The sequence below is a fragment of the Pyrgilauda ruficollis genome, unplaced genomic scaffold, assembly GCF_017590135.1.
Source record: "Pyrgilauda ruficollis isolate IOZ18807 unplaced genomic scaffold, ASM1759013v1 scaffold31, whole genome shotgun sequence".
Lineage (NCBI taxonomy): Eukaryota > Metazoa > Chordata > Aves > Passeriformes > Passeridae > Pyrgilauda > Pyrgilauda ruficollis.
In genome coordinates this window covers 2,338,866-2,366,434 of record NW_024524489.1, presented here as the reverse complement: position 1 = coordinate 2,366,434, position 27,569 = coordinate 2,338,866, and the positions used below count along the sequence as shown (strand labels likewise).

General features: G+C 44.4%; 2 protein-coding genes across 2 annotated transcripts in view; one reads left to right on the top strand and one right to left on the bottom strand.

Moving 5' to 3' along the window:
• Nucleotides 1-4,418, top strand: part of REL (REL proto-oncogene, NF-kB subunit) — a 31,029-nt gene extending 26,611 nt beyond the window's left edge. The window contains exon 10 of the mRNA XM_041473945.1: nt 136-4,418. Within this exon, the coding sequence (XP_041329879.1) occupies nt 136-809 (674 nt within the window). The 3' untranslated portion in view covers nt 810-4,418. The remainder of the gene's footprint in view (nt 1-135) is intronic.
• PUS10 (pseudouridine synthase 10) lies at nt 953-27,555 on the bottom strand. The gene is made up of 18 exons (XM_041473946.1): nt 27,435-27,555; nt 25,854-25,990; nt 24,646-24,903; nt 23,385-23,471; nt 19,157-19,191; nt 18,588-18,699; nt 16,952-17,013; nt 14,426-14,471; nt 12,170-12,234; nt 11,665-11,750; nt 9,468-9,593; nt 8,564-8,620; nt 7,585-7,661; nt 7,446-7,501; nt 7,204-7,321; nt 5,971-6,113; nt 5,333-5,432; nt 953-5,084 (listed from the first exon to the last, which is right to left on the bottom strand). The coding sequence occupies exons 2-18, from the start codon at nt 25,977-25,979 to the stop codon at nt 5,046-5,048; spliced, it is 1,593 nt and encodes a 530-aa protein (XP_041329880.1). The 5' UTR covers nt 25,980-25,990; nt 27,435-27,555; the 3' UTR covers nt 953-5,045.
• Between the last annotated feature and the right edge of the window lie 14 nt (nt 27,556-27,569).

Here is a 27,569-nt window from a genome sequence, read left to right as displayed (position 1 = left end):
GGCAGAACTCTGGGGTCCATCCTGGCCAGCAGTGAAGCTGACTGTGGGAATACCCGTGCAATCTTGCTGTCTTTCCTTTGCTTTTTACCACTTGTAATTTGAGAAAGCCCCTAAAAAGCAGCGTTCTCTCCCCAGAACCGAACCTGTTTCCATCCACGATGATGCCTGCAGGCTTAGGAGCGCTGTCCGCCCCGAGCCAGCTGTACCCCAGCTGCTCGCAGGCGGCGGCGGGGCCGGGCAAGCAGGACGTGCTCTCCTCCCCGTTCTGGATGCTGGGCTCCCACCCGCACAACAGCTTCTCCTCGGAGCCCCAGGGCAGCGGCTCCCTGCCGGCCTTCCCCGACGGCTCCCTGGCCTGGCCGGACGAGAAGGACTCGGGGCTCTTCCGGACCTTCGGCAGCACGAACGGGCTGGGCGCCGTGGTGCTGCCGGCCCCCGAGCTGCAGAGCCTCCCCGGCGGCGGCGGCTCCAGCGCCGGCCTGCTGGGCATGGGCATGGGCATGGACACGGACGACATGAGCTGCGGCAGCATCAGCCTGGAGCGCTTCAGCGCCGCGCTGGGGCCCCGGCAGCCGCCGCTGCAGCTGCCCCCGGCCGGGCCCGGCGGCGCCGCCGCCTTCCCCGCGCAGCCCGGCCCGGCCGAGCCCGCCTACGGCTTCATGGACGCGGAGGGGCTGGGCGAGCCCAGGCTGCCCGGCGGGCACCAGGGCCTGCCGGACGGCCAGTTCTACGACACCGACGGTGTCCACACCGACGAGCTCTACCAGTCCTTCCCCTTCGATAACATTTTGCAGAGCTATCAGCCGTGAGCCGGCGCAGAGCTGCGCGGGTGCTGCTGCGTGGAGAGGAGTAATTCACCCTTCTGGAGTCCCTGCTTTCTCTTTCAGAATGTTGCCGTGCAAGTTCCACGATATAACTTAAAGGTTATTTATTGCAGCCCTTAAAGAGGGAGGTGGGAATAGGGTTTGGGGTTTCTGTACCTTAAAAGTACCTTACGGACGTATTTTTTTCGCTGTTGGAAGTGGGAACTGTTAACGCTTCCTTACCTTTGGGGACTGTAAGAGCTGGCATCTTCAGAAGGGTTAAAATTTCATATACTTCACAGGGTTGGAGTTGTTCTGAAATAGCCATTTTTGCTATAGAAATGAAATTTAAATTTTGATAGGACAGAAATGAGGAAAAAAACCCTGCACGTGAGCACTCTAATTCAGTCTCGTGTAGTGAATGGCACCTGAGTTCTACTCAGCATACTTGAAAGGTTTAGGTTCTTAACCCCCTTTCTATAAATATTCTTCTCCTACAATGAGAACATGTATTGATTTTCCACAGTCACCGCATTCTGTTTGCTTTGAAGGCAAATTTACTCGTAAATTTTTTTTTAATGACTATGTCATTGTTAGATGTATTTAAAAAGACCGGAAGGTTTGAGTTTTTAAATAGTCCAGCTCTGTTGTAAAGGAAATCACTGCACAAGAGAAGGAACAGAAAGTGAGGACTTGTCTGCACTTCACCCAGAATGCACTGTTTTACAAGCCATGCCCCTGTTGCTTTAGGAATGAAGCTGTTATCGCTCTGCAAGTTGTGTGTGTGTGTATGCAGCTGCCATGTGAGTGAGATTTGGAAAGGCAGGAATCTCTGGAGCCCGAGTATCTACTCACTCTTTCCTCAGGTATCCTGGCAGTTTCCTGCTATGCAAGAGACTGCTTCAAAGAAGGCTCAGATCCTGCCTCCCCCTCCCAGGAGGGCAAAGCCTTGGTGCAGCCTCACCTCTATTAACAACTTTTAAAGCCATTTCAGTCTGTACTAATTAAAACCGCTCCTCTGTCCTCTGTATCAGGAACCAGAACTTCTTCCCACCCACTTGATTCCCAGTCTTCGCTCTTAGCCTGAGCAGGAGCTGTTCTGACACCTCCAGCTGGAGGTAACTGGCTGGGTAAGACACTCCAGCCTTGGCTACTTTATTATACTGTTATTTCTTTAAGAAGCAACACAGAGAAACGTCTGTGTATTTCTCAAGGGACGCAGCTGCTCTTTAGGGCAGGTAAGGGTCCCCGCTGTCACCTTTTGGTGACGTAAAACTGCACAATGACAGCAACCACAAAAAAGCAATGACGTCTAAAACCCTCCCCCCAGATCAAAAAAGCCTCTTGAGATGTAGAGTTGTACACAAGGAAAGGTGCTCCAGAAGTTCTGTGGCTTACAGGAAAGCAGGGATGCCTTCCCTGCAGGAATCCATAGCACTGGGAGCACTCTGGTGCTGCTGCTGGAATTCCCTCAGTCAGGTGAACTTTGGAGACTGCTTCCCCTAACTCCAGCTTACACAACAAACTGAATTGACTCTCCCCTGTTTTAAAGCAGTTTTTCCTCACCTCTGCACCTCTCCTCCACGTTCCTAAGCAATACAAAGACGAAAGAAATCCAAAGAAATACACAGAAAGCTTGAATCGTGTTGTTTATTCAGTTTTTTTTTTAAGTTCTCAGATTTAAGTATATTAAATGTAAACATTTTACTCACTTCATAGAAAGCTCTTTGTAGTACAATTTGTTTTTACTGTATAATTAAATATTTTCAAAGTTCTGTTTTCCTTTGTAAACGAGTTGGTTTGGTAATTAAAAAAAACTGGTTATACCAAGTGCTCAGCTTCTGCAACCTCCTCGGCTGGGTGACGTCCCTCACCACGGGAAAGGCAGGGAAAAGGGACAAGGTAGGTTCTTGGTTGCTTATCCTGGGGTTTTTTTGGGGGTATTTTCTGCTCCCTGTTGCTGGTGGCCAGTATAAAACCTCAGGCCTGTGAGGGCTGGTCTGCCCCAGCAGGTTTGGTGGCAGAGCTGTTGGGTTTTTATGCAGAGGGCACAGCTGCTTTTGGCTGAGCTGCGCTGCCAGTTCAGCTCTCCAGGCCCAGCTGAGCTGGTGCAAACCCAAAATGCAGGGGGGAGGATTAGAGGTGTCCAGCTGGGGAAATGCAAGATGAAATCTGGCTCTCACCAAACACCCAGCTTGAGCACTCACAAAAATACTCCTAAAATTCAGCTGAAGGCCAAGCACGACATGAATGTTATTGCTGCAATATTCCGTAAGTGATGGTTGCAAAACTGGGCTGGAAACAAAGTTCAGAGCCCCAGATTACATTTCTCAGTTTCATTTCTGCTGTGATGGGTGCCCTGCCTCAAGAACTCAGGGATATTTGCATATCAGCTTCCACCCCCCATGTGGATACTTCAGATTTACCATAAAAATAAACAGCCTGGGAGTTTTGGGAGGAGCTCTGTGCCTTGCCCAGAGAAGAGCTCAGCACACCGAGGGTCTCTTGGTGGCCTTGTTTACCCTGGGTTCTGCCTGGGATCCCCCTGCAGCAGGAGCTGCAGAGGGAAGAGCCTGGAGTGTCCTTGGCACTACTGCAGCAGCCCCCTCCCTCTCCCCTTCTGGCTCCATTTCCCTTGGAGCAGCTCTTCCCATGCCTCTTGTGTCCAGAGAGCACAGTCTTGTTTACATTTTTCCTTTCCCTTGCAGATTATGGAATTTATAAATTGTATTTTAGCTCACTGAGAGTTTTAAGAAATGGCACAGATAAGTAATTCTCTTTTGTTTTCTGAATTCAGTGTCTTTAGTTTTCCATCATTAATGACATTTCCTTCCTAGCTGCAGATTATTATCTGAGAACTACTCATGGAATCTGTTGCTCATAGGAGCTTTAGTATTAAAACCAAAAATAATATTTCTGTCTGAATCAAATTTTTGTGTTAGAAAAACAGGAGCTCCTGAATTACTTACATTACAGACACAATTCTGACAGCCCAGCACAGGCAGAGCCTTAAAGGAGCTCCTTAAAAATGTATTTATTAACACTTAGAGCCTCCAGCTCAAGCTCTCATGGAGCTGTTCTAGCATCACTGAATTCCAGGGAAGACATCCCAGTCATCCTCCCTGGCCCCAGACAGTGGCTTGTCTTGGCAGATGTTACCCTCTTCATCCCCAAAATGTTAACAAAGAGCTCTGAAGTTCCAAACCTTAATTTTTTGTTGATACTCTCCTCTGTACTCCAGGGAAGCACCTCCCTAATGGATTAACATGATACTGGGTATAAAAAATTACTCCCTGAAGATGTTGGTGGTGCTTGGTAGGAAATATTTAAAATAACCAAAGAAAACCTCAGATCTTCCCTATTCCAGGCAAGTTCCTAGGCTGTGTTCAGCTCTTCCAGGCATCCATCCAAGGTGAGGTACAAGAAAAAATGCATTATGCTGCTAAGTCACAGCTTTTTATCTCTCACCTCTCTTGATACCAGCACCCTGTGGTACCTTTTGTTTCTGCCTGCACGTTGACATTCTTGGTGTTCCTGTTTTTTTTTAGATTCCCATCATGCACCACTGCCAGGAGTTCCCAGACTTTCTGTATATTGTGACTCACTGGGGAATTCCTACTCCTCAAAAAGGCTGAGGAGGCTCTTGTTTCTAGGAAGCATCCCCAACGTTTTTAAATGAAAAAACTTGGTTTTAAGTGCAAAGTTCTCCTCTGAAAACTTTTTTTTTTTCCCCTTTGAAAAGCACTCTGAGAGACAAATCTGCTCCTCTCTACTGCCACTGACCAAAAAAAAAAAAAAAAGCAGTGTCTCAGGGAAACTTGCTGCAGGCACTGTCCTGCTGGCTGCAGTCTCCCTGGATTTTGGGATTTCCTGCATGAACTGCTCAGAAAAATTAGGGAGTGGGTTTCAGGTAACTCAGTGTTACCTGCATCCACACAAGGAAAGCTGTGGTATCCAATAGAAAAAGAGTTTAAAATAAAACCTGGCTGGCTGGAGGGTTATAGACACTGGCTCCCCGAAATCTTTTTATGTACAGAAGAAATAAAAGTAAGGCTAGAGACTGAACCAACACTACCTGGTCCTGAGTGTGTAAAGTGGAGCCCAAGGGTATCCTCTGGCAGATCAACGTGATCCCAGCATTCCAGGGACACCCTTGGCACCCAGGCTGTAACAGATCCTGCACAGTGTCTGGTCACCAGCTGCTGCCAGGGAGCTGCTGCTTCCTCATCCCAGCTCCAGAAGTTAATCAGCCAGGGTTGGAGGCCAGTCAACATCAACAGACTAGAAAAGCAGAGGGGGAAAAAGGCAGCAGAGTTGGTGTTTTACACATACCAAGAGAATCACAACTCCTTTTGCTACTACCTGGCAGCATCACTCTCTGTTGGGCTGCATTTACAAAGGAAAGTAGCAGAAGGAAAGGCATCCTGTGGTCAGGAATGTTGATCCACTCAGAGCAATTCCATGGAAAGCATCTCACCAGGGCAACTCCCTTAGAACTTTCCAGGAAAGACAAACAGCAACCAACTTACTTCTACATCCAGCTCCAGAATGTCAGCAGTTCTGTTCAGAAGGGACCCAATGTTGGGCTTTGTTCTCCCGAAGTCTCCGTGCACAAACTCTTTAATGTAGCTGGAAAACACTGGCTAAGGAGGGGTGGATTCCACACCAAAGAAATCAACAGGGCAAAAAAAAAAAAGTACATTTTCCACTCATAAGTAATTTCTTAGTTAATATCCTGTTGAGCCCATACCTATCTTTAGGAGAGCACCTAATTCCTGGCTTCTGACTCTGGTGCCAAACCAGAATCAGAGCTTTATTTTGTTTCATTCCAAACTGAGTAGTGACTTTAGGACAAAACTGGAACTTGTAAACAGCTGCGACCTCCAGTCTGCACTGAAGTGCATTAAATATTGTGGAAAAGGTCATTTTTGGAGGTGAAAATTAGAAAATTAATTTCAGTTAAATTAGAAAAAACTGAAGTGTATTTTCACCAGCACATTTTTCCATCTGTCCCATACTTCACAAAAACTTAACAATGAGAAATTGTGACCTAAAAGCAAACACTGTGCAGCGACACCACTGCAGGGGTTTCAGAACCCCTGCCCTTATCCCAAGCCCTCCCTCCAGGAGGCTGCTGGGCCTGGCTGGTGGCAGCAGCCGAGGATACGTCCCTGCCTGAGTCTTGAGGCGCAGGCGGAAGTGGTGCTCGTCCAGGTACTCGCAGCTCATGGTGTGGATGAGCCGGCAGCGCACGGCCAGCGGCCGCCGGTGCAGCACCCGCAGAGGGGTCTTCTGCTCCAGCCTCAGCTCCTGGGGAGAAGGGAGCAGAAACGTGAGGAAGGAGATGTGCAAAAGCTGTGTGGATTGTAGGAGCTGTGTGTGTTGTTAGCCAGTCCCGTCTCTTTTGTCTTGTGTTCTGGCTGTTGAGTAATGTCAAGGCAAGGCTGGTTTTTTTCCAAGTTTATCAAAGGAAAGAGGACAGCTCTCTCAGAGGCCAGAGGAGGCCTCAAATGAACACAAACTAATGGAATCACAAATACAGAGGAATAACCTTGAAATCTCCATAGCCCTTTGCTGGAATGACTCCAGGATCTAGCAGCTCACTCAGAGCCTCAGGGCAATCAGAAAAAGAAAATAAATCCCACCTACAAAATGCTTTGTCTAAACTACAGCCAATCCCCTAGAAATAAAAGTGAGAGGGAAAAACCTTAAATGAGATTAGATCTCAGAACAGTCTTTTCAGAAGTTCATTCCCGACTCCCTTTCCCCAAGGAGAGGCAGCAGTGTGAAAGGCAACTTCTCAGGAGCAAGGGAAGCTAAAGGAAGAACTTCCCAACAGTTGTCTGCCTGAGCTGTAGTGGCTTTGAGAATGAGCTCATGGGCAACTCCTATAGGAAATGGTGCAACACACCAAAAACTGAACCCACTTCTGCATCAGGCCAACATCTGGAGAAAGTTCTCGTTCCTGCACATGCTGAGCCTTCCTGAGGCCTCTTTGCACTCTGACGTAGACATTTCCACATCCAAAGTGCTGCAGCTGTGGCAAAATGGCTCTAGAGCACAACAAAAGAGCTTTTCTGCTCCCTTCTCTTACACAGGACACTATCTAAGGTAACAAAGGGGCAGAGATTTCCTCCTCTCCCAGGATTTGGTCTCCTGGAAGGTGAACATTACACAAGGATTTGTTGTCTCTGCTGACAGCCAGCCCCCGTGTCCTGCCGGAGGGACTGGTGAAGGAAGGAAGGGTGGCATGGAAGTCCCTATAGCAAGAGAAACCCTGATTATAAAAACCAAAAACGAAACAAAAACCAAGCACAGAGCAACAGACAGGCCCATGGATGGCCTTCCCTAGGGCACCAGGACAGGTGTTATTGAAATGAGCAACAAGAGCTCCTGCTACCTTGATATCATCTAGAAACGCAATGTCTTCTCTCTGTATTGCTCTGTCTGTCCATATCAAGGCACTGTAGGTCTTTGTCTTCTCCTCCTCACCTTCCTTCATACGACCAATTGCCTCTCTAAACAAAAGAAATTAATTACTCACTTAACAGAAGCATAATTACACAAGGCTGTGAGCAAGAACACTTCCCAACTCCCCGAGTGCCGCTTTGAAATCCCTCGCCGGCGACGACAAACACTGACCTGGTGACGAGCTGTAAATCTCGAACCTGTATTTTGTCTGAAGAGTCATTAATTGCCTGTGATATTTAAAAAAAGCAATCAGTGAGCAGAGCTGCTGGGCCGGAGAGGCAGGACATGCTTTGTGGGCTCGGTGCTTTACCTGCTGCAGCCTCTTCATCTCCTCGGCGCTGAAGCGGATCCTGCGGGGATTCAGCAGCTCCATGGCAAAGGGCCTGCCTGGCCACGGGCACGGGCATCAAACACAAAAACATGTTGTTCTAAATGAGTGCTGCATTCACACAGCGAGGCTGCAAGGTGTGAACACTGTCTGCTGCTACACAGACAGGGAGAGGGACTGGCGGGCTGAGGGATGGAGCATCAGATGCAAGGGAAGAAACAAGGGACTTTTTTTTGGCTACTAAACCCCAGTATCAGCTATAAGTGCAAATTATGACTTCCCAGAAGACATCTTGTACAAGTTTGTGCTAATTAAAAAATAAAATAAGAAAAAAAAAAAAAGCTAATTAGCTTATTTTCTGTCACCTACAGCAATGCCCAGGTGCATGGCAATGTTAAATCCCACTCCCTCAGCTCAACATCTGCTGCCAGAGCTGTAACTCTGCTCAGGGCCAGGACAATCCCCAGCACAAGCCATGCCAAGAATCACACTACAGATCAGACAGCTACTGAAACACAGAACTGTGCATTTTTACTTTTCCTCCCCTCCTCCCTTGGCTACAGCAGCTCCAGTGTGTTGGAAAGCAGCTGACCTTTAGAAGGGACTCAGGTTCAAAAAGAAAACAATTCCCTCATGCAGTCACAGTGAGGGAATGAGAAGGATCCAGCAGAAAACAAGAGAGGAATCAGTCTGACATAAATGGCTTACAAGGAGGGAGTGAATAAAATAAAATACTTTTAACTAACTATGCCTTCCCATGCAGCCAAGGCCACTGAAAAAGGGCTCCTGGTTCAAGCTGGTTTTATGAAGCTGTTGGATTTTGGGAATAAATATCTAAATTTCACCAAAATGCTTCTGAGATAAAATTCCAAAGCATGCCTGGTCACACACTTGGCATTCAGCAGGATCTGTCAGAGGAGTTCCACACACCCATTTCATCTCTATGTTTCCCAAGCCTTACCATTGCCTAGTGTCCTTACATCCACATCTTCTCTTCCAGAGGAACTAAAATTAAAGCCTGTAACAGATTTGAACAAGGCAGGTGAGCTTTTCTTTTACATTTGTAATTCTCTCTACAGCTTTTAAAAGGTGAAATGTTTTCTTTCTAAGCTTGTTTGCAAAATCTACTTCAAATCTACTTCATAAACTGGAGCCTGCACTTCACAAACTGTGGGAATTCCTATTTATTCCCAAATCTCTTGTTCTTGAAGAGCTCTTCCTTAGCCTGAATAAGACTGCTACAAACAGACTAATTTATCCACTGGGAGGAGAAGAAGGGGAAGTAGCAGGGCTTTTTTTCAAACTACTATTTAATGCAGTTTTTCTTTGGGCCTTCTATGTCTCCAATTCCACATCTGTTAGATGACAAATGATGGGCAGAGATTATTTCATCTGGACAATCCCTGGATGAGCATTTAGCTTGTGGAACTTTATGCACTGAGGAAAATAAATGAATTGAGGTCAGAAGCATGAGGGGCTCAAAAGCCAGGCAGATCCCATGAAATGCCTGTGGCAAAATCCTTCTTGGTACATGTCATTTTATGAATTACCAACTGTTGAGAAGTTTGGTTAAGCAAAAACACTACCACATGAAACCAACATATCTGCATCATCAGATCCACTGAGGAGCTACTTTAGCAGGATAAAAGGATCTAATTACTCCCAGATCACAGCTAAATAAAGTTTACAAGCTTTAACTTGGAAGGAAACAAGAGGGATAAAGAAACTTTTTTTTTTTTTCCCATTATGCTGCCATATTAAGTGGGTAGCTACCAAGAAAAACATCTTCTAGCAGTGATACCAAGAAAAAAATCTTCTAGTAGTGATGAAAAATATGTATGGTAGGAGATCTCCTGAAGACTTACTGTCTGCCTTGAATTCTGCCATCAGATGCTCTGAGATTAATTCTTCCACTGAAGATTCCAGCTTCCGCTCCCCATCAATAATCCAGGGGGTCTGAGGTAAATTCCTGGAATATTTGTTGTATCTTCCTGTAAAACACAACCACTTCTAACCATTCCACAGCCACGAGTGAAAGCTGCACTCTTGCCCAGCACATTTAACTTCCATGGGAGCTTTGTGCAAATAAATTGACAGGGTCAGGCTTGTTCCATGGCAGAGCATGACACCAGCACCGTGGATCACACGTGGCTGCTTCCAGGGAAGTGGCAGTAGCCAGGGTGGCCACCCAGGATGGACTTGGAGAGCCTGTGGCTGCACTCCTGCCTCCAGCTACCACCCTCCTGAGTGAAAAAACCCAGCCTCCAAGCCAGCTCTGGATTGCCCAAAGGCTTAAGAAAAGAAACCCAAACTAAAATGCTTTGGCTCACTACAAGGAACACCATGCAAGGAGTAAAAAGGCCCCATAATAAATTAGGAGGAATGCAGGAGTCTTGAGAAGGTGCCATGTAAAGAGATTGGCATCTTTGGGTGGCCCCAGTGATGTTTTCATGGCACCTCCATGGCAGGCTACGACAGAAGAACAAGCCTGACATGGATGACCAATATGAGCTTTTTTATGGACAGGTTTGAAAAGAACTGAAAATATTCCCAAAACAAGGAAATAATTCATGAAGTCCAAGGAGCAACCCCCTGCTTAAAGTGCTTTGAACCTGAACCCTTGCAAATAGGAAATAAAAAGAGTTCAGAGTAGCTCTGTGCCTTACTTTGGGCCTCTGACATCTCAGGGGTTTGGGCTTTCCTATCATATTTTCCTATCTCGAACAATGTTTCCTTTTTGCAGTTCGAGCAGCAGAAAAAGCCACACAAACAAATGGGGAAACTGAGTAACACAGTTTCACTGGGGCAAATAATGAAAGTAGGATGACTCATCATTCAGATTCAGCCTCACACTGCTCAATTCTCTTTCCATAAAATGGAAAAAGGAGAATTAGGTTTGCTTTTTTTTATTTTTTTCCTCTTAGCTCTCCATTCGAATAATTTTAACTTTTGATCTGAACAAGAGTAGGTTTAAAAAACCAGAAGGTGTTTCTTGGTTTGACAGCCCCATAATGCTTAAAAAAGATTGGGGTGTAAACACTAAAGGTAAGGTCAAGGGGACAATGTTGTGCTTACAAATCAAGATCCCATCTCATTTATTAAAAGCAAAATATCTGCACTGTACTCAATAAATTCTATTTTGGATTTAGTTCTTGAAAAATTAAACACCTGCTTGGATTGTTTATTTGTTGGAGCAAGATATAAACTATAAATGACAAGACCAGTATTAAATGACAGGCAGAAAGCAAACCCTCTGTTTTGCTCTTCATACTGTTGAATTCTGAAAAAAACTATCCAATAAAGCAACTTAAAATAAAGCAGTGTGTTTGGAAAAGCCTAAAAGGGACTGGATATCTTGGATTAAAAAAAAAAAAAATACATCTAACTGTCGAATCAGTAATTAAAAATAAGGAATGGTTTATGTAGAACATCAACTACCCTGCCATTCACTGTGGTACTTTTTCATTTTCCATTTCTTTATATTCAGGATTTTTATCATCACAGTATGTTGGATTTAAATTAAAAGTTGGGTTCTTTTTAGCAATAATCACTTTGCATGTATTTAAATAAGCTGTTCATACAAAGGACTAGGAGAATGGCAGATACTCTGGCAGGCAGATGATAAAAAAATTCAATCATCTCAATTCAGGGACACCCAAGTGCTGCTGCACTACCTGTCTCACCCAAACCTTTATAAATCCCACTAAGATTTGCACTTTTGGATGGGATAATATGCAGAGAAATCCAGATGGTGAAAACCTCTGAATCCAAATCAAAACCCAAGAAGGGAACAGCACTGCTGGGAGCTTGCTGGTGTGGAGGTGCCTTTCTCAAACCATTACTCTGAGGGGATCTCTAATTTCTAACTTTTGACAAAATAATATCTTCAGCAAAAGTTAAATATAATTTCTTCCCCTTTCAAAGCACTCTTGGACAGAGCTGGATTTGTTTCTTTGCTCCTTACACTTCATTACAGGGATTAACAAGCAAGAATCCTCTCAGGGCAGTGTTACAAAGTTCTCTTCAAGACAAACACAGCAGCAAAGAAGTGGATCACTTTACCAGCCACAAAAACTGCACCATTATTGCACTGAATTTCCAGAGCATCACAGAGGTTCTTTGGTGAACTTGGGGGACATGGAAAATGCCTGTATTAAAAGGGAGAACAGAGTAAAGCATTATCACTACCAGAACATGATGGAGCATCACCAGAGCAGTAAAAAGTGCCTGGTTTTGGCTTCCCAGTGTGTGTGATTTTTTAGCATATTAACAGCACTTGGTGTTTTCTTAAAACTCAACTCCTAACATTTTGGAAATATGGGAATATTTCTTGTAAAGGGAAGCTTACCTTACAAACTCTAAAGTTCAAAATCATCCTTTTAATTAAAAGATCAGGAGTGATTTTCTATTGCCAGAAAGAAAACATGTTTTAAGCAGTAAACCAACTGAATTTAAACAATCAAAAGTTCTTTTAAAGCCACCCTACCATACCCACTGGATATTTTCCTCCCCTCCCTAATTCTATACAAAAGCACAATACTAAGAAATAGTTTCAGTATATACTTACTTGAGAAAATCCTCTTCTTTTATCCTCTCCAGGGCTTTTATAACTGCCATTCTGGTGAAAACAGACTGCACAGTGAAAGAAAAAAATGAGTCAAGAACTAAGAAAAGCAAGGAAAGGATATGCCTGAGGAAGAAAAAAAAAAACAAAAAACCAAAAAACACTGAAACTTACACTGTGCAGTTCTGTCACTGCTCACTTGGGAGCCCAGGTCCAAATTTGCAAAACAGTTTAAAACCAGAATCCTAAATCCATGAACAGAAACCTAAACCAGCTTCTTTTTCAGGAGACAAACATACCCAAGCCCAGCTTTTGTGTCAGTGACAGCAGGCAGGTAGTTCTGCTGAAGATCAGCCTGTTGAGTAGGAATCTGTTTCTGAAGTTCAAAAGTGGATTGATTCTCAGAGCTGAGGGCTCTGAACCGTGGGGCTGGGCAGTTCCTCCTGGGGGGAGCAAGCAGCCCCTCACTCCCAAGCTGCAGCAAAGCAGGAGCAGCCTGCCAAGCTCTGTGCACAGCCAGCTGCTGCTGGGGTAGCTCCAGTGGGAATTTACACTCCTGGCACAGGAGGAACAAGTGTTGTGACAGCTGAGGTGAAATCCTGCTCAGGAAGGCTGAGGACAAGAGAAGGTCTCTAAATGAACCTTCCAACCAAGCATGGTCAGGTCTTGAAATCCACCTGGGATGGAGCCTGCTCCACTCTGAGGTTCCTCAGGGTGAAATGGTTTTTCTTGTGTCTCCTCTGAACTTCTCATTTCAGCATATTCCTGCTGTGCCTCCTCCCTCCACCACGCTCTGTGCAGACCAGCCTGGCTGCCTGCTCTCAGGAATCTCTTTTGGCACCACGAGGAGATTCAATTGGATCCTCCCCACAGCCTTCACCAAGAACCTTGAAGAGGTCCAGGTTCCTCAGCCTCACCTCCCAGGCATGTGCTCCAGCCCTGGGACTGCCCTGATGGCCGGCTGCTGAATTTCCAAGTTAATGATGCCTTTTTTGCAAACTGCATTGGGGATTTAGGAAAACAAACAAACAAACAAAAAAAACCAAAACCCTGGGTCACTGTTTGGGACAATTCAAGTCTCAGCTCTGAAGAGTTCCTGGGTGTTTTCAGGAAAGCTGCTCTTTCTCCTTCTAAGCACAAATCAGAGATAATAGCACTTCCCTTCCTCACAGAACAGATGAGCAGGAAAGCCCTGAAAGCAGCAGCAGGTTTAAATAACTATCCACACAGACAGCACAGAAATTTTCCCTCAGAAGCCAGTTTTTACACCACTTCTCTGATTACCACAGCCCTTGAAGCCCAGCTTCTTTATGAGGACAAACCTCTGACAGCTCTTCAGAGCTGGTATTTTTCTTTAGATTCCCCTACATTTTGTTGCCTGTATGGATTTAACAGCCAGGCCCTGCTGCTTTAGCTCCTTATGTGGGATTTCCTCTTTTTTCAAGGGCAGCAATGCAGCAAGCAGTGAGTTCTAACAATACAACCCTGCTAAAAAAAGAGTGGTGCTTATTGGTCAGGTGGAGTAGAGTCAGCAGAATTCCTGGGCCAGACTCTGCCTCTGCCAAACGTTGGCAGACTCTTCACCAGAAAGAATCAAAGGTCTTGCAATGGCCTCTGACAGGAGTTGTTCTCCCTCTGATCACACCAACTGTCCCACTTGTATCAGTTTCCCTCTGACTGGTTTTTATCCTCACCTGTGCCCTTTTCCATCAGTGGCTTTGAGTGTGCTCAGGGTCTGCAGCAAGTGGCAAGGTCCCTTTTCTTTCCCCCCTCCTCCAGAGGCAGGCAGGATAAAACCATCCTGCATGTATCCTGGCTTTCACTCAGATCAGAGCACATGAAAACTGCAGTGTGATCATCTCCCTTTTGGCTGCCAAGTCTCATCTTCACAATGTGACTTATCTGAACTGCTTCACCCACAGAGAGCTTGAGGATCACCTTTTATGCTACTTTTAATGCATGACAATCAAATTCCTAGATCTTAAGGGAGGTATTTACAGAGAACCTTCCTAAAACGATGGCCTTTGGACAGCCTGGAAAGTGAACAACCTAAACAAAAGCACCGAGCTCTTGGTTCTCCTAAGCTGAGAACTGTGAAGTGAATAAAGGAGACAACTTTATTTTCAGACAATTGGAAACTAGAGAGCTTTTTGATGAAGGAAAAGCAGACACTGAGCACTGAATGAATACCCAGGTAAGTTGTAGGTGCTGCTGTGAAATTCTGAATGCCAGAGCAGAAATACAATGATGAGATCTTACCTGTTTGTTCTTCGCTGGTTTGAAACAGTCTGGGCAGGCTGTGGCTCTAAACACAGAAATGAAAATTAGCTGCTCCTCTTACAGAGAAAGAAATAGACAGACTCACAAGCACAGTAAATGGTTTTTGTACATATGCATCCAGTGTCTCACTTCCACAGCTTAGCTCACAGCAGATTTTCAAATTCCCTTTATCCTAAACCACAAATGGTGCAAGATGTGCATTGCTTGGTCCAGAGAAATCATGGACAAAGCTCTGCTCTTCTGCTCTGACCAACACTGTGTCTCAGATTTGAGATGGGATGGAAAAGCACACAAGTGTAGCTTTCAGTCCTTTCTAATCCTTCTCAATAAAGGTCATGATTAATATTTTAAGTTCTAGGCAAGACCCTAGAAATCTGTACTTGCCACTCTTAGACAACGCTCACCAGAAACCTGAGATTCAAACTGTCTCTTCTGGAGAGGAAAATTCAATTTCCCACTGAAAAAGTAACCCCAGGTGCTCACCACGAGCTGTGCTCTGCCTGTTTGAAAGGAAACTATTGGCTGTTTCACGAAAGTGAAAGCCAAGTCAGTGAAACAAACACTTTTTCTGAGCAGTGTAGAGGAAGTTGCTGTTCTTATTAGTGCATTTCTGTGTATGCAGGCAGAGATGATTTCTGGATTTCTGTGTATGCAGGCAGAGAGACTTCTGACCTCCAACCCAAATTATCATGACTTGCTGGTGCTTTTCAACACCTCTGTAACTCCTTCACTCTAAGGAAGCAGGTTTTGCTGTTTCTATACAAACAACTTTCCTGGCCAGTCTGTGACCCAAAGCAATGCAAACTCCCTCTTCCAAAATTTCAGTGTCACCTTACCCTTAAATATGAACTGACAAGAGCCAATTCAATCTTCCATGTCAAACCATTCACCACACCCACCTCCACACAACTGTGTAAGAGCAGGTGAGAAACTGCAGATGCCACGCTTGGAAATCCAATCCAAAAGCACACCTGGAGCTCTCCAGGTTGAGACAAAGCCCTGCTTTGCTTCCACAGAAACCATGACTGTCACTACTACTGGGATAATTCCCAAATTCACCATATTTACATGAAAACCAAAGCACTGCCTCAGAATGTGCCCAGAGCCAGCCACTCACACAAGCAGAATGCCCTGGCACCTCAGGAACTACTGTGTAATTAAATTAGGTGATGTGCTGCTGCTTCAGACAGTGTCTCAAACCTTAATTGCTGTTTAAGTGTGCTACAAAGAGGAGGCAAATAAAGGGATATTGTCAGGTCACATGGAATAAACCTGAGTAATTGGAAAGTGGAATGGAACTTCTTTCCAGCTTTCCCCTCTGCAGCTGCTCTGCTTGGAGCACTAACACTGGCACCATAACATGTTCAACAGCAATATTCCTGAAATGCCAGAAAAAGGATGGAAGGATGAGCAGAAAATACCAGTGAAGAGGTTTCAGAGGAAGAAAGTAAAATTAAATAAATTAGAACAAAAGGGTGCAGGATGCAGAAAAATTCAGTTCTTTACAGGATTGCAGCAACCATTATTTAGAACAGTGGCTTGGCCCTACAATTTTCTCCCTCTTTTGCCCAGTCTTGAAGAAACTGGAAAGGAAAGCTGTTGAACAAACACTGATAATAATTGTTCTAATACTGGTTCCTTCCCAAACTTCCATTCCCTCATGCCTCACCTCAAGATAAACAGAAGATGCAGCTGTGGAAAACCAAGAAGGTGGTGGATTGAGCACTCAAAAATCACAAATGGCCAGAGGAGAAATCAGGAAATAAATAAAGGCTGCAAGAGAAATCTCCAGTCTCAAGAAATGAATTCACGTTTCAACAGAGACGTCTCTGCTGAGCCTCCTTCCATGCTAAGATTTCACTTGCAGTAGTTGCAAATTAACTGAGTGAAACTTTAGGTTTTCCAGGAAGCATCAACAAACAGGAAGAGTGACCCTAATTTTCCAGAATATACTACAGCTAGATTTTGAGAAATCAGATTACATGGCAGCTAAATTCACAGAACTGTTTTGCTTCTTTGTGTACAGCAGGTGCCCTACAGAGCCAGGCCAGGGGCTGTGTGCAGTGGCCAGGGAATTTCTGTCTGTTTTCATCAACCAGCTGTGCTGGATTAACTCACTTCAAAGCCTTTCCTCCTGTCCATGTGTCCTACAGGAGCAGGAAAACTCAGGTATGACCTCAAAAGATTCCCCCACCTGCAATTACATGGTTCACATTTTTAAAAGTTATACAGGGAATGACTTTGAGGAGGGTTGAAATTGAAGAACTTATCTGAATGCTCTCCCTCCAGTTGAAATCAGAATTCCAGATGATTTTTTAAATTGGCAGAATTAACCAGAGAAGGTTTAACTTCAAGCTCTGCAACTTCATGTGGATATGAGGAAATCTAGATGCAGGCCACATTCTAGTTTATAAACACTGCATATTGTCCTCTGTAACAAATCCAAACCAACAATGTTGCACAACATTTAGATAAAGATCTTTTGTTACATGTAGAAAAACTTACAGGAAATGGCACTCCTCGTCTGTTTCTGGGTGAGCAAAGACCACGCTAACTTCAAACAAACTCTAAATTAAAAAAGAAGAAAAAAGAACAAGGAGGAGGTAAGAGGTTTTTAAACAACCAGCGAGGATATTCTCAAGCACTCATATTGCAGTTGTAGGAAAACAGCAGAGACAAAAGAGAGAACAACCCATTCATTTATGTTTAAAGGCATTGCAAGGTGTGCCAGGGCAGCATTTGCCTTTCTGAAGTCACCAAGGCTGACACTTCAGAGCCACCAGTGACCTGCACTGGTCCCATCCTGTGCAGGGGAGGCAGAGGCAGCCAAGGCTCAAAGCCTATTAGGGTCACTAAAGCCCAGAGCCCTCCCAGGAGTGCAATAAAGATAAAAACCCTGCAGTAGTCACCACTGTAACATTTTGTCAGGGGCTTCCTTTGCAGTGCCTGCATGGCCTTGGGGCAAAGCAAGGCAACACGTCCTGCTGGATTGACAGCTAGCCCAGGAACTCCAGTGTAATCTCAATTCTTCCCCCAATTCCCTCTCTGGCCTTGGGCAAACAACACTCATTACTTCTGTTACTCAGATACCAGAACACCTCAGGAGGGCTATTGAAAAGATTGGCTAATATTCAAGGGCCTTGTAGATAAAGGGCACTAGAAAAACAAGTTTTGTGGCACAGGGATGTCTGGAGTGGCTCCTGCCTAAGTGGTGGGGAGCTTTTGCTAACTTGGTGTGTAAGAAGTTTGTTTCTTCCTGGATCATCTTCAGAGTAACTGAGTGGGTTTTTTTCTTCCCTAAGACAAAAGGGATGCTTTCAATTGGCACTCCTGGGAAAACACAGCCTGTAATTATTATGGAAGCTGACAAATCAACATGAAGACTAAGTGAATCTAGGCTTGGGGTCAGTGCTATGGCTGGTGACAAGTAGAACCTACAGCCAGCCACGACTGCAGAAAATTTACATTCAAGACAACTCAAAGTGCTTCTGAATTTGGCAACACCTGATTGTCATGTTCAGTCATTGCCTTTCAGAAAGATTTTAAGGATATTAATCAGAATCTGCAAGTTGAAAACAGTTTGAAAAAACCATTTCCACTGCCTACTTAGGGATACTGCAGGTCCCAACAGGCCCATTTCCAGTGTTCATTAGAGTGAACGAGGACCAGTCTTTTCTCTTTCAGTACATTTCAGACATTCATTTCATCCACAGAACCTGAACAAGTGCTGGCAGTGACAGCAGAGCAGGGAAGGAATGTGTGAGCATTCCTCAGCCTCTGCCAAACAGGGATTCTGGAACAGGAGACAACTGGAAAAGTCTCATTACCAAAAGGAGGATGGCACACAAGAGATTTAGCACAAGCCTCTGGTGGTTTCAGAAGATGCAATGACCTGTGTGGACAAAATGAACACTGGGCCCCTCAGGACTCCCACTTGGAGAGCTCTGGTTAAAAGAACTTCCCCCCTGCTCTTCCCTCCAGTGAATTTAGGAGGCACTCATCTTGTTTCTCTCTTAATAAGGTAAAAAGGATACAATTCATTTCCCCACCATGTGCATAAGTTTATAAACATACACACAAAACACATAATAAAAAAGAGTGAAGAAACAAAGACAAAAGTGTTCTGCTATTAATACGAGACCTTTCCATCAGCAGGAACACCCAACTCTTCTGACAGCTGGGGATGAATAATCCACTTATAAGCCTCCTTCAGCTGAACGATGTCATCCTTTGCCAAGGGAAGGCCCAGATTTCTGAATCACAAAGAAATAATAACTTGCACAGGGGTCTGTCAAAAATAGATACACGACATACAAGATTTCAAGAGGAACTTCAGTAGCTACTGCCAAGTAAAATGGATTCTTTTTTTTTTCTGTGCACTGAGGAAACTGATGCCAGAGCTTGCAGGGAGATCAAAAGTTGCAAGAGTCTTTCCAGAGGCTGCCCAGAGAAAAGCTGAGGAAGGGAGAGATGCATTTCAAACCACTTGTTTGGGAACTTAGAGAGCAAAAGAGATAAGAAACCCCAAGTAAGGTCAAACCAGGTAAAAAAGAAAAAAAAACAAAACCCACAAAACCCAGCTGCCACCTTATTCTTTGTAAGCATCAGGCAAATGGGACTATAAATCAACATTAATGTAGAGAAATGGTGTCTGTATGAAGAGCTCTTGTCAGACAGACAGACAGACAGACAGCAAAAGCAATGGCTCACCTCATCTGCTGCTTCACCCCCAGCCAAGCAGCACGCTGCAGGTCACCAGCCATGCCCAGGGAAAAGAGAGGAAAAAACAAAAGCAAGTGAAATTAAGGCTCAGAACTCCCAACAATCTGAGAGGTTCTTTGCAAAGGGAGAAGTGTTTTGAAAATTCCTGACCAAAAATAAAGTATCAGGAGTTTAGCTTTTGCTTCAGAAGTGGAAAGATGGAATTGCTGTGAGTTTTTATTTCTAAGACATCACTTTGCTCTTCACATCAAATCCTATTTCTAAGACATCACTTTGTTCTTCACATCAAATCCTATCTGGGTTAAAAAAATAAAAGAGGCATCATTGAACACTTTGAAACTTGCTATTAATACTGTAACTACAAAAAGACTCTAAGTCATCAGTTATCTTCCACGTAGAAATTTTTTTTAAAAAGTGTCTAAATGAATGGGATATAAAAGCTGATTGACATAAATTAATAAAACCTCAAATTCAGCTATCATCTATTATTTAAAAAATGGAATGAAAAATAATTTGGTAATCACAGAATTGCCCCCTTATTTAAAACACACCACTTAGTTTAGGTGAAGAGGCTAAATATGGAAAAGGGGAGGAACAGAAAGAATGATTCTAGAAATCAGAGGGGCCTTTCAGTACAAATGCTAGAGTTCACTAACAATTAGTAAAAAGAGAAAAATTCCCCTCAGAACTTCCTACAATGAAGAACAACAACAGTTTCAGTTCTCCTCTACTAAAAAAATACACTAGGACTGGCAGGAAAGCACTTAACCAATTCAGCCTGTATCAACCTCCTCACTGGAGACAAACTCTAAAAATCAAGTTCTTTGCTTTGAATGCACCACAATGAAACAGTTTTTCAGTCTGTAGGCTGCAGGCTTTTAAACCCATTCCCCATCTTTTATTTTTCATGTATTTCAAGAATCACCTCCCCCAAACTCTGCTGAAAGAATCACTGTGCATTGTCAAGGAAATAATTCTGAGGAAAAGGTTTGTAAACCGCTCTCAAACTTCAGGATCACAGGGATATCAGAAGGAACCACATCACAGATCCCTTCTCCATGCTGATAAGGAACTCAACCAACAAAATAAGTCTGTTATCCTTCATTTGGTACACCTAAAAGAATGAGGGAATAACCCTAAAAACAGTGCCAGGAATTAAGAGGGAAGAGGGATGGTGGAGAGAGGACATGAACTTTGTTAGATCCACGATACACAAACCCTCACACTGCTGAACAAAACAAATGCAGTTGTAGTGATGAAATTGCTGTTTGCTCAAATCCACTGTGATTCATCATCCTGCATTTGAAGACAGGATGAGTAAGGCTGCTTCACTAGAAGTATATTGTAATCCTGTTTGCATAATAACCCAGATAAAATCATAAATAAAAATAGCTTCCATTGAAATTCCTTGAATGTAGCTCTGAACTACAGGATGTGGCAACCACTGAACTGGGCCTAGGAAGCTGCATTTGACAAATGCCAATTTACAAAGAAACCTCTTTCATGCCTTGATTTAGAGCACTTGCAGGTTTGGGATGTTTGGAGCTCAGGGGGAGGCTCATCACACTCCTCTTCCCTGTTTTCTTGGGAAAAAACTACAAAACAGACAAAACTTCTGCACGGGAGTAGCTATGCTAAAATGAGACCACAGGTCAAATTTCATCTCCTCTCTCTCTTGACTTCCAAGCTGAAAGAGAATTAAAGAAATTACTTTTCCCCTTCAATTAAGGGGAAACAATAGATGAGGGTACTGCAAGCACAGAAGCCAAAAGATCCCAAATTCCAAATTGCATTCAACCACCAAGCCAGCCAAACCCCTGCACTCTCTCCCAGCTGAACGTGGAGCAGGGGATCAGATCCCTCTACTTCCTAATTACTTCATGTTTGTGAAGTGGTTTGAAAATGAAAAATGCTCATTACAGAGCTGAAGCCTGCAGGGCAATGCTCAGCAGCAAACACATCTCAGGAACACACCAGCCCAGGCACTGTATTGATTAGGAGCTGCAGGACATTATTCTGGTGCAATCTGAGGGAGCACAGTGGCAACAGTTGAAATACCATGTGCAGTCCCAGCCCCAGCATTGTTCAGTGCATTAGCAGAGAGCTTGGAGATGGGGAATTCCAGGATGAGGCACAGGCAGCCCTACAGGGAGTAATGACTACAGATGTTATTTGCATCAATGTCCTTGTAGCAAGCACCAGGATGATGGATCACGACTGAGAGCACAGCAGAGCCAGCAGCCACCCTTCTGAAGGGCACCACTCACCTCTCTTCCTAATAGAGCTGTCTGACACAAACTGGGGACTCCTCTATTTATGATTTATTTCAATCAAATCTCCTACTTGTGGAAGGAGGCAATTGCTTCCTTGCATCACAGATACAAATACTATGCAAATGTGGATTTTATGTCCCGCTCTTCTCCAGCTCCCCTCATACATTTCAGACTTGGCAGGATGACAAGTGTCATAATTAAATGAGATGGAGGTAATGCTGAGAGGCAGTTTCTGATTTTTTTGTGTTAAAAAAGATGATGGAGAAAATCTGTGTGTCACACCAGAGGGCAGTGGGAGAGAGGCTACCTTTGGGTGTTCTTTGATGACAGGATTCCACGTGTTCCTGTACACAGCAGGTCAAAGAATTAAAACCAGAATTTAACAAATGGCCTCTTTTCAGCACCAAGCATGTTGAGATATTCTGATACCTGGTTTGGGTATTTTCAGACATTATTACATACTGTGTTGCTGCTTTTCTGTGGCTATAAAACAGGTTCTCACTCATTTTTTTAAGTGATAAACAGAGAGGAGGTAAATAAAGCCCCATGATTTTTAAAGTTCTTCCTCCACCATCACCCCTTTTTACCCCTGCAGCTGGAGCAAACAGCTGCTTCAGCATTTGACCAGACTGGAGGGATGGAATAGAAGGGACAGCAGGAACTTCTTAATCCAAACCTTCTCCTAGCCAAACCAGAAGTGCTTCCAAAGGGAACACACCCACTTTTGGAGCTTCCTACTCACTCATTTCACTCCATCTATTGATTTGTGGGCCCACAGAACAGCTCTGACTCCCCTGGCTGTCCCCAGCTCTGCTGCTTCGCTGGAACACGAGCCCCAGGCAGCGAGGACATCCCTCAGCTGAACTGCAATACAACACCACCCTCTACCGAGCCTTCCTGCAAACATCAGGCGCTCCTGGTGCTCAGCTTACACCAGGCTTAAAGCTGCACTAAAACTCGGTAAAGTCTGACCTAAGTTTGGGGCTTGCCAGGACATCACAGGCATCCCAATACTCACCTAGCCTGAAAGTGCTTTTTGACAGACATCATCTTTGGGAGGCATCAAAACCCACAGTGGGAATCCGGGAAGTTCACCCAGCCAGAAAGGACAAAGCAAACACACCAACTATGCCCAGTTTAAGGTGGGAAGCAGAGAATCTCATGTTGCAGAAGATTTAGGAGTGGAGTATTTGTCAGCTGTTACAGTGGCACTTGCCCAGGATGCCCCAGCTAACAGCACAGATCACAGCACACGTGCAGTGATTATTTACCAAACTGTGTGGGAGCAGAAGAGACCTCACCACAGCTCTACACAGAAATCCAACACCATCTACTCTTCTTTCTGCCATGTTCACTGCAGCTTCCACCACATCTCAACCACTGCAGGCATCTCCTGCACAGATTTACGTGCTGCCCTTTAAAACACCACTTTTGCATCACCTTTAGAACAGTACTTCTGCATCATTTTACATCAGAAAGCAGAGGAAGACTGCAAAATACTAAGTGTATTTTCCCATCATTTAAAATGCTGAACACTTCAAGAGTTCATCCTCAAATTCCTTCCTTGGCATTTTGCACTGCCAATTATCCTTTATCCCTGGAAAGGGACCAGCTGTGCAGCTCTGTCTCTGAGAAGATCCACAAAACAGGGCTGGCATCTGCACCAAAGGGAACAATTCACTGAGGGTTTCAACAAACTCCTTTAGGTCTTCAGATGGAAAGTAATTCCTGGGCTAACTGAAAGCTGGAGTGACTCAGGCCCTTTGTTAATTACAGTAATGCTCACCCAGAAGGAAGGGGAGAGCAGACTTCACTTCCAGCATGGCTTTTGGGTTTTTTTAAACAATAACAATTAAAAATCAAACCACCTCCAGCTCATACATTCCACAGTTACTTTCTTAAATATGTATTTAATTATTTAAGTTGTTATTTCAGTTACTTACCTCCCTGACAGACAGCTGTGGGGGTAGTGACACAGAAAATACAAAACTGGTGAACTGGTAGTCAGCAGAATTAACCTTTTGGCACACCTGTAAGAGAAGGAGCTTAATATAAAACCACAGCAATGGGACTGAGCTGATAATTTTTGTTCTAGAATAATCACTGTGAATTCACGTTATCACACACTCAGAGAGATGCCCAACATACAAACCAGAGCAGTCACTAACAACTTATTGAAACACAAGCTTTTCTGTCCTGTTAAAAAAAGTTACTAATCAACAGTACCCTTGGTGCTATGAAACAACCAAACTCACTCTTTTAAGGCCAGGACCAATTGTATATTGAAATTTTAGGTGAAATTAGCATCTCAGAGAAGGAAATTTCTGTATCAAGTAAGTAGGTTTTGTGGTGCCTTAACAACTGCTGAAAAGAGCAGCTCTGAAACAAATCTTAGCAGTGGATTCTGTAAAAAGATACATATTCTGCCCATGGAAACAAAAAAGAGACAATTATGTTCTGCAGCAACAGAAACTGTGCTATGCTTTCTGTCTAGTCCCATTTTTGATACATTCCTGCTATTAAATGAAATCCTTTTCTATCAAAACTCTGTTAAACATCTCAGATGCCAGTGTGAGTTTTCTAGCTAATATTTCAGCTAGAAATATCTAGCTGATATTGCTCACATGAGCAGTACAATTGCTCAGAGATGGCATTTGCAACACTCTGTGCCCACATTCTCTCCTAACTCACATTTTCTCTAATATCCACAGTCTGCTGCATCACCACAACATTTTCTTCCCCCGTGGTACTTCATAAAGACAGGTTCATGCTGTTATTAGAAACATGTGGTTCACTTGATGACTCCTCATTTTCCTGTCACATAAAAAGTGAAGAGTTCCTCAGAGCTCCATTGAGGTTTTCCTTGAAAGCAGCTGAACCTCAGGTCATCTCCTAAATCCATGTAACCACATAGCTGCTAGTCCTTTTCTTAGGAAAGTGTGCTCCCTGCAGTCATTCCATTGCACCTGCACTGCTATTTCTTTTTAAAAAAGTGCCACTATTACAAAGCCTGGGCAAAATTTGGTGCCACCACAGATGCAACTTCCCAGCTGCACAGGTGTAAAAAAAAAAAGAGAAAACATTTCTTTTGAAAAAAAAAAAACAACAAAAAAACTGCTCAATGTTTTCAGTCACCAGCTCCATCCTGCAGGCCCCAGCATACACAAACTCCAAAAAAGTACCCCCAAAAGGTGAAAAATGTACCTTTTTAACAAAGTCAGCTTCACAGAACTCCTGGAGAATCCCCAAGCACACGTTGCAAACCTTGCCAGCCGAGCTCTCAGCATTCCCAGCTGAGGGAAGCTGTGGGACAGCCCCGTTGTGGGTCAGGTCATCAGCACCTTCCTCCTTGCTGTGCTCAAGCCTGATTCTCTTACAGGGTGGGTCAGCCACATCCAAACAGCCTGTGCCTTCCTTCTCCTGGCTGTTCTTCAGAAATTCCTGCAGATCCTTCAGCAGATCCTGACACAAAGAGAGGAAACACACCCCGGTTGTTTGCTCCTCTCTAACAAGCACAATTCCACAGGGCAGTACTGTTCCAGCTGAGGCTCAGTGTATGGCATTAACAACACGGAATTTATGCCCAAAGACATCTTTAAGACACAGTTCAACAGCTCCAAGCTGCATTGCTCTCAGGATAGAAATTTCCAGAGAAAATATTGCTGAGTAGACTTGTTTATCATCCAAGAGTGAAAACGTTTTCCAGACCTGCCTTGCAGAAACACTTTTATCTTTGCCCCAACACTATCCCATGAAAAGAGACATTTAGAACTTTCTTCCCATGTTAGAACTTAATTCCTTCAACTCCTTAATTCCTTCAACTCAAAAGGAAGAGAGTGGGCCACTACAATAAAAAGAAGAGAGAGCAGACACAGGTGGGGGTGCAATTCAACACACAGAGTAAGAGCTTTGTATGAGGAGACCTTCAAAAACCTTCAAAACCTTCAAAAATTAACAATTACCTGCAGTCTCTGATTCCTGCAAGGATGAGAGACATGAGAAGAAGGATTCATTAAAGGCTTTCAGTAAGGAAGAGAGCAGTTACTGTGCTGTTGCAACTCAGAGGAAAATCAGGTAGAGACGCAAAAGGATAAAAAACCGGCACAATGAACGAACACTCCTCAAATAATTGATAAAAAATGGAAAAGGACAGGGAAGAAAGATGTTAAAAATGAATTGTGGAGAGTCTAAACTTGAGCAAAGGTAGAACAACCAAGACAGACACAGAGACAGGGGATTAGAGCAAGCTAAGAAGGATGTCTAACAACACCCTGTTTCTCTGATTTATCCTCAGGTAATTAACAATCCTCCCCTGCCATTCTTTCAGCATACCAATTCTGCCATTTCACCTAAATTTCCTTCCCATTAAAGGCACGAGCAGAGTTTTCCACAGCTCCTTTTCCAGCACAGACCTGGGCTGGGTGTCTGTAGAGCAGCTGGGAGCCCACGCAGCAGAACCTCAGCACACAGCGTGGGCACGTGCCAGCCTCCAGCAGGAGCTCAACAACTGGCCTGTCCTTCTCTGCCACTGGAGACATGCTGGGCAAACCTGAAATTCAGCACAGAGAGGGGAAAAAGGAAAGCTTAGAACAAACAAAGTGCTCAGCTGAGTAACTGCACCATGTTTAGAGCACCTGGAGTTTTTGTTGGCCTCTAGAGAAAACTTGGGGTGTCTGTTTTAAATCACAGGCACAGGAGAAGTGGAAGAGCAACCCCCCCCCAAAAAAAAAAAAAAACCCAAAACAAAACAACTGACTGGAGGAAAAGCTTCTGGGGAGAAGTGGAAGATCAACCAAAAAAAAACCAAAAAACCCAAAACAAAACAACTGACTGGAGGAAAAGCTTCTGTATTTGTTAGGTTTTTCCTAGAAAACCTGAAATTGAATTCTGACAAGGAAATGCTGAGCTTTTGCCCAGTTTTATCTTGGATAAAGTACATGACATGCTAATCTTGACTGAATGAGCTAAGGTATATTAAGGCAAATTTAAAATGGGAATTCCTCCTCAAATTGTAGTGACTAAAGAATCAGTGTGCTAAAATCATAAGGAAAAACAATATTTATAAACAAGATTTATAAAATAAAGATTTATTTCCCTTCTCAATACAGAACTCACGGTTTTTGTGAGAAATCTCACAAAGCTTTTTTTTTCACCCCTAAAATATCATGGCTCATTTGGTTACCTGTCATTCTCTCTGCCCAGAACTGTAGAAAAGACTGGTTTGTTTGGGTTTTTCTGGCCAAAATGTTGTGAACTCAGCACTTTTTTGGAAGAAGAGAGACTCCCAGTGAGGTGCTCACCCTTACTGGGCATCTTGGAAATTTCAGGAGGCACATAAGGACAACCACAATTGTTCAGACCAAAGGTTTAACGAGTCAGCAAGGAATTCACAGCACTAATGAACCACCTGGCTTTGCTTTGGGCTTAGCTCCTGTAAGCAACACTTGATATTCTCCTCGTTCTTGTGTCCCAAGGAATGGGATTTATCCATTTCTCCATGCCAGCCACTGTCACACCTGCAATACCCAATCCTGCTCAGGAGTACCCTGCACAGGAGTCCTGCAGCCATGGGGAAAAGTGATTAATTAAACTAATTCCTTCAGTCCTGGGTTTGGCTGCTTTAGGGTAAGCTGCAAAAACCAAGGGCTGCCTGGAAAACTTCAAAGCTGCTTTTAAAGGGAAAGAACAAACACCAACAAACAGGCTTTTAGGTAAGCGCGACCTCAATTCGCCTCCACGCGACTTAAATACTGACACACGCGGGTAAATGTGACAATATTCCCGACACTCGGTGGCAACGTGAGGGGAGGAACCGCGGCCCCCGGCCCGGCACCTCAGGGGGAGCTCAGAGCCTCGTCTGTGAGGGGAGGGGGACACGGGAGCCCCGTCCCGGCTCCGTTCCCGCTCCCATTCCTATTCCCGCTCCCATTCTTATTCCTATTCCCGTTCACATTCCGATTCTCTTTCCCGTTCCCGTTCCCATTCCCGCTCACCCCTCGCTCGGCGGCCCGCGGAACCGGCACAGACCCGCTCAGCAGAGCGGCAGAGCGCATCGCTCGGCCGGCGCGGCGGGGCACCGCGCCCGTAGAGCGGCTGGTGGAATAGCTCGGCGCTCCCGCGTGGCGCCT

Bases quoted from the DNA above. Each gene is read 5' to 3' on its own strand.
- PUS10 (XM_041473946.1), bottom strand. From the start codon at position 25,979: ATGTCTCCAGTGGCAGAGAAGGACAGGCCAGTTGTTGAGCTCCTGCTG. The intron at 11,751-12,169 runs GTAAGTATATAC...CTTTTAATACAG, and splicing joins AAAGAAGAGGATTTTCTCAA to GCATTTTCCATGTCCCCCAA. The intron at 6,114-7,203 runs GTAGCAGGAGCT...CCTTCTCCCCAG, and splicing joins CGTTTCTAGATGATATCAAG to GAGCTGAGGCTGGAGCAGAA.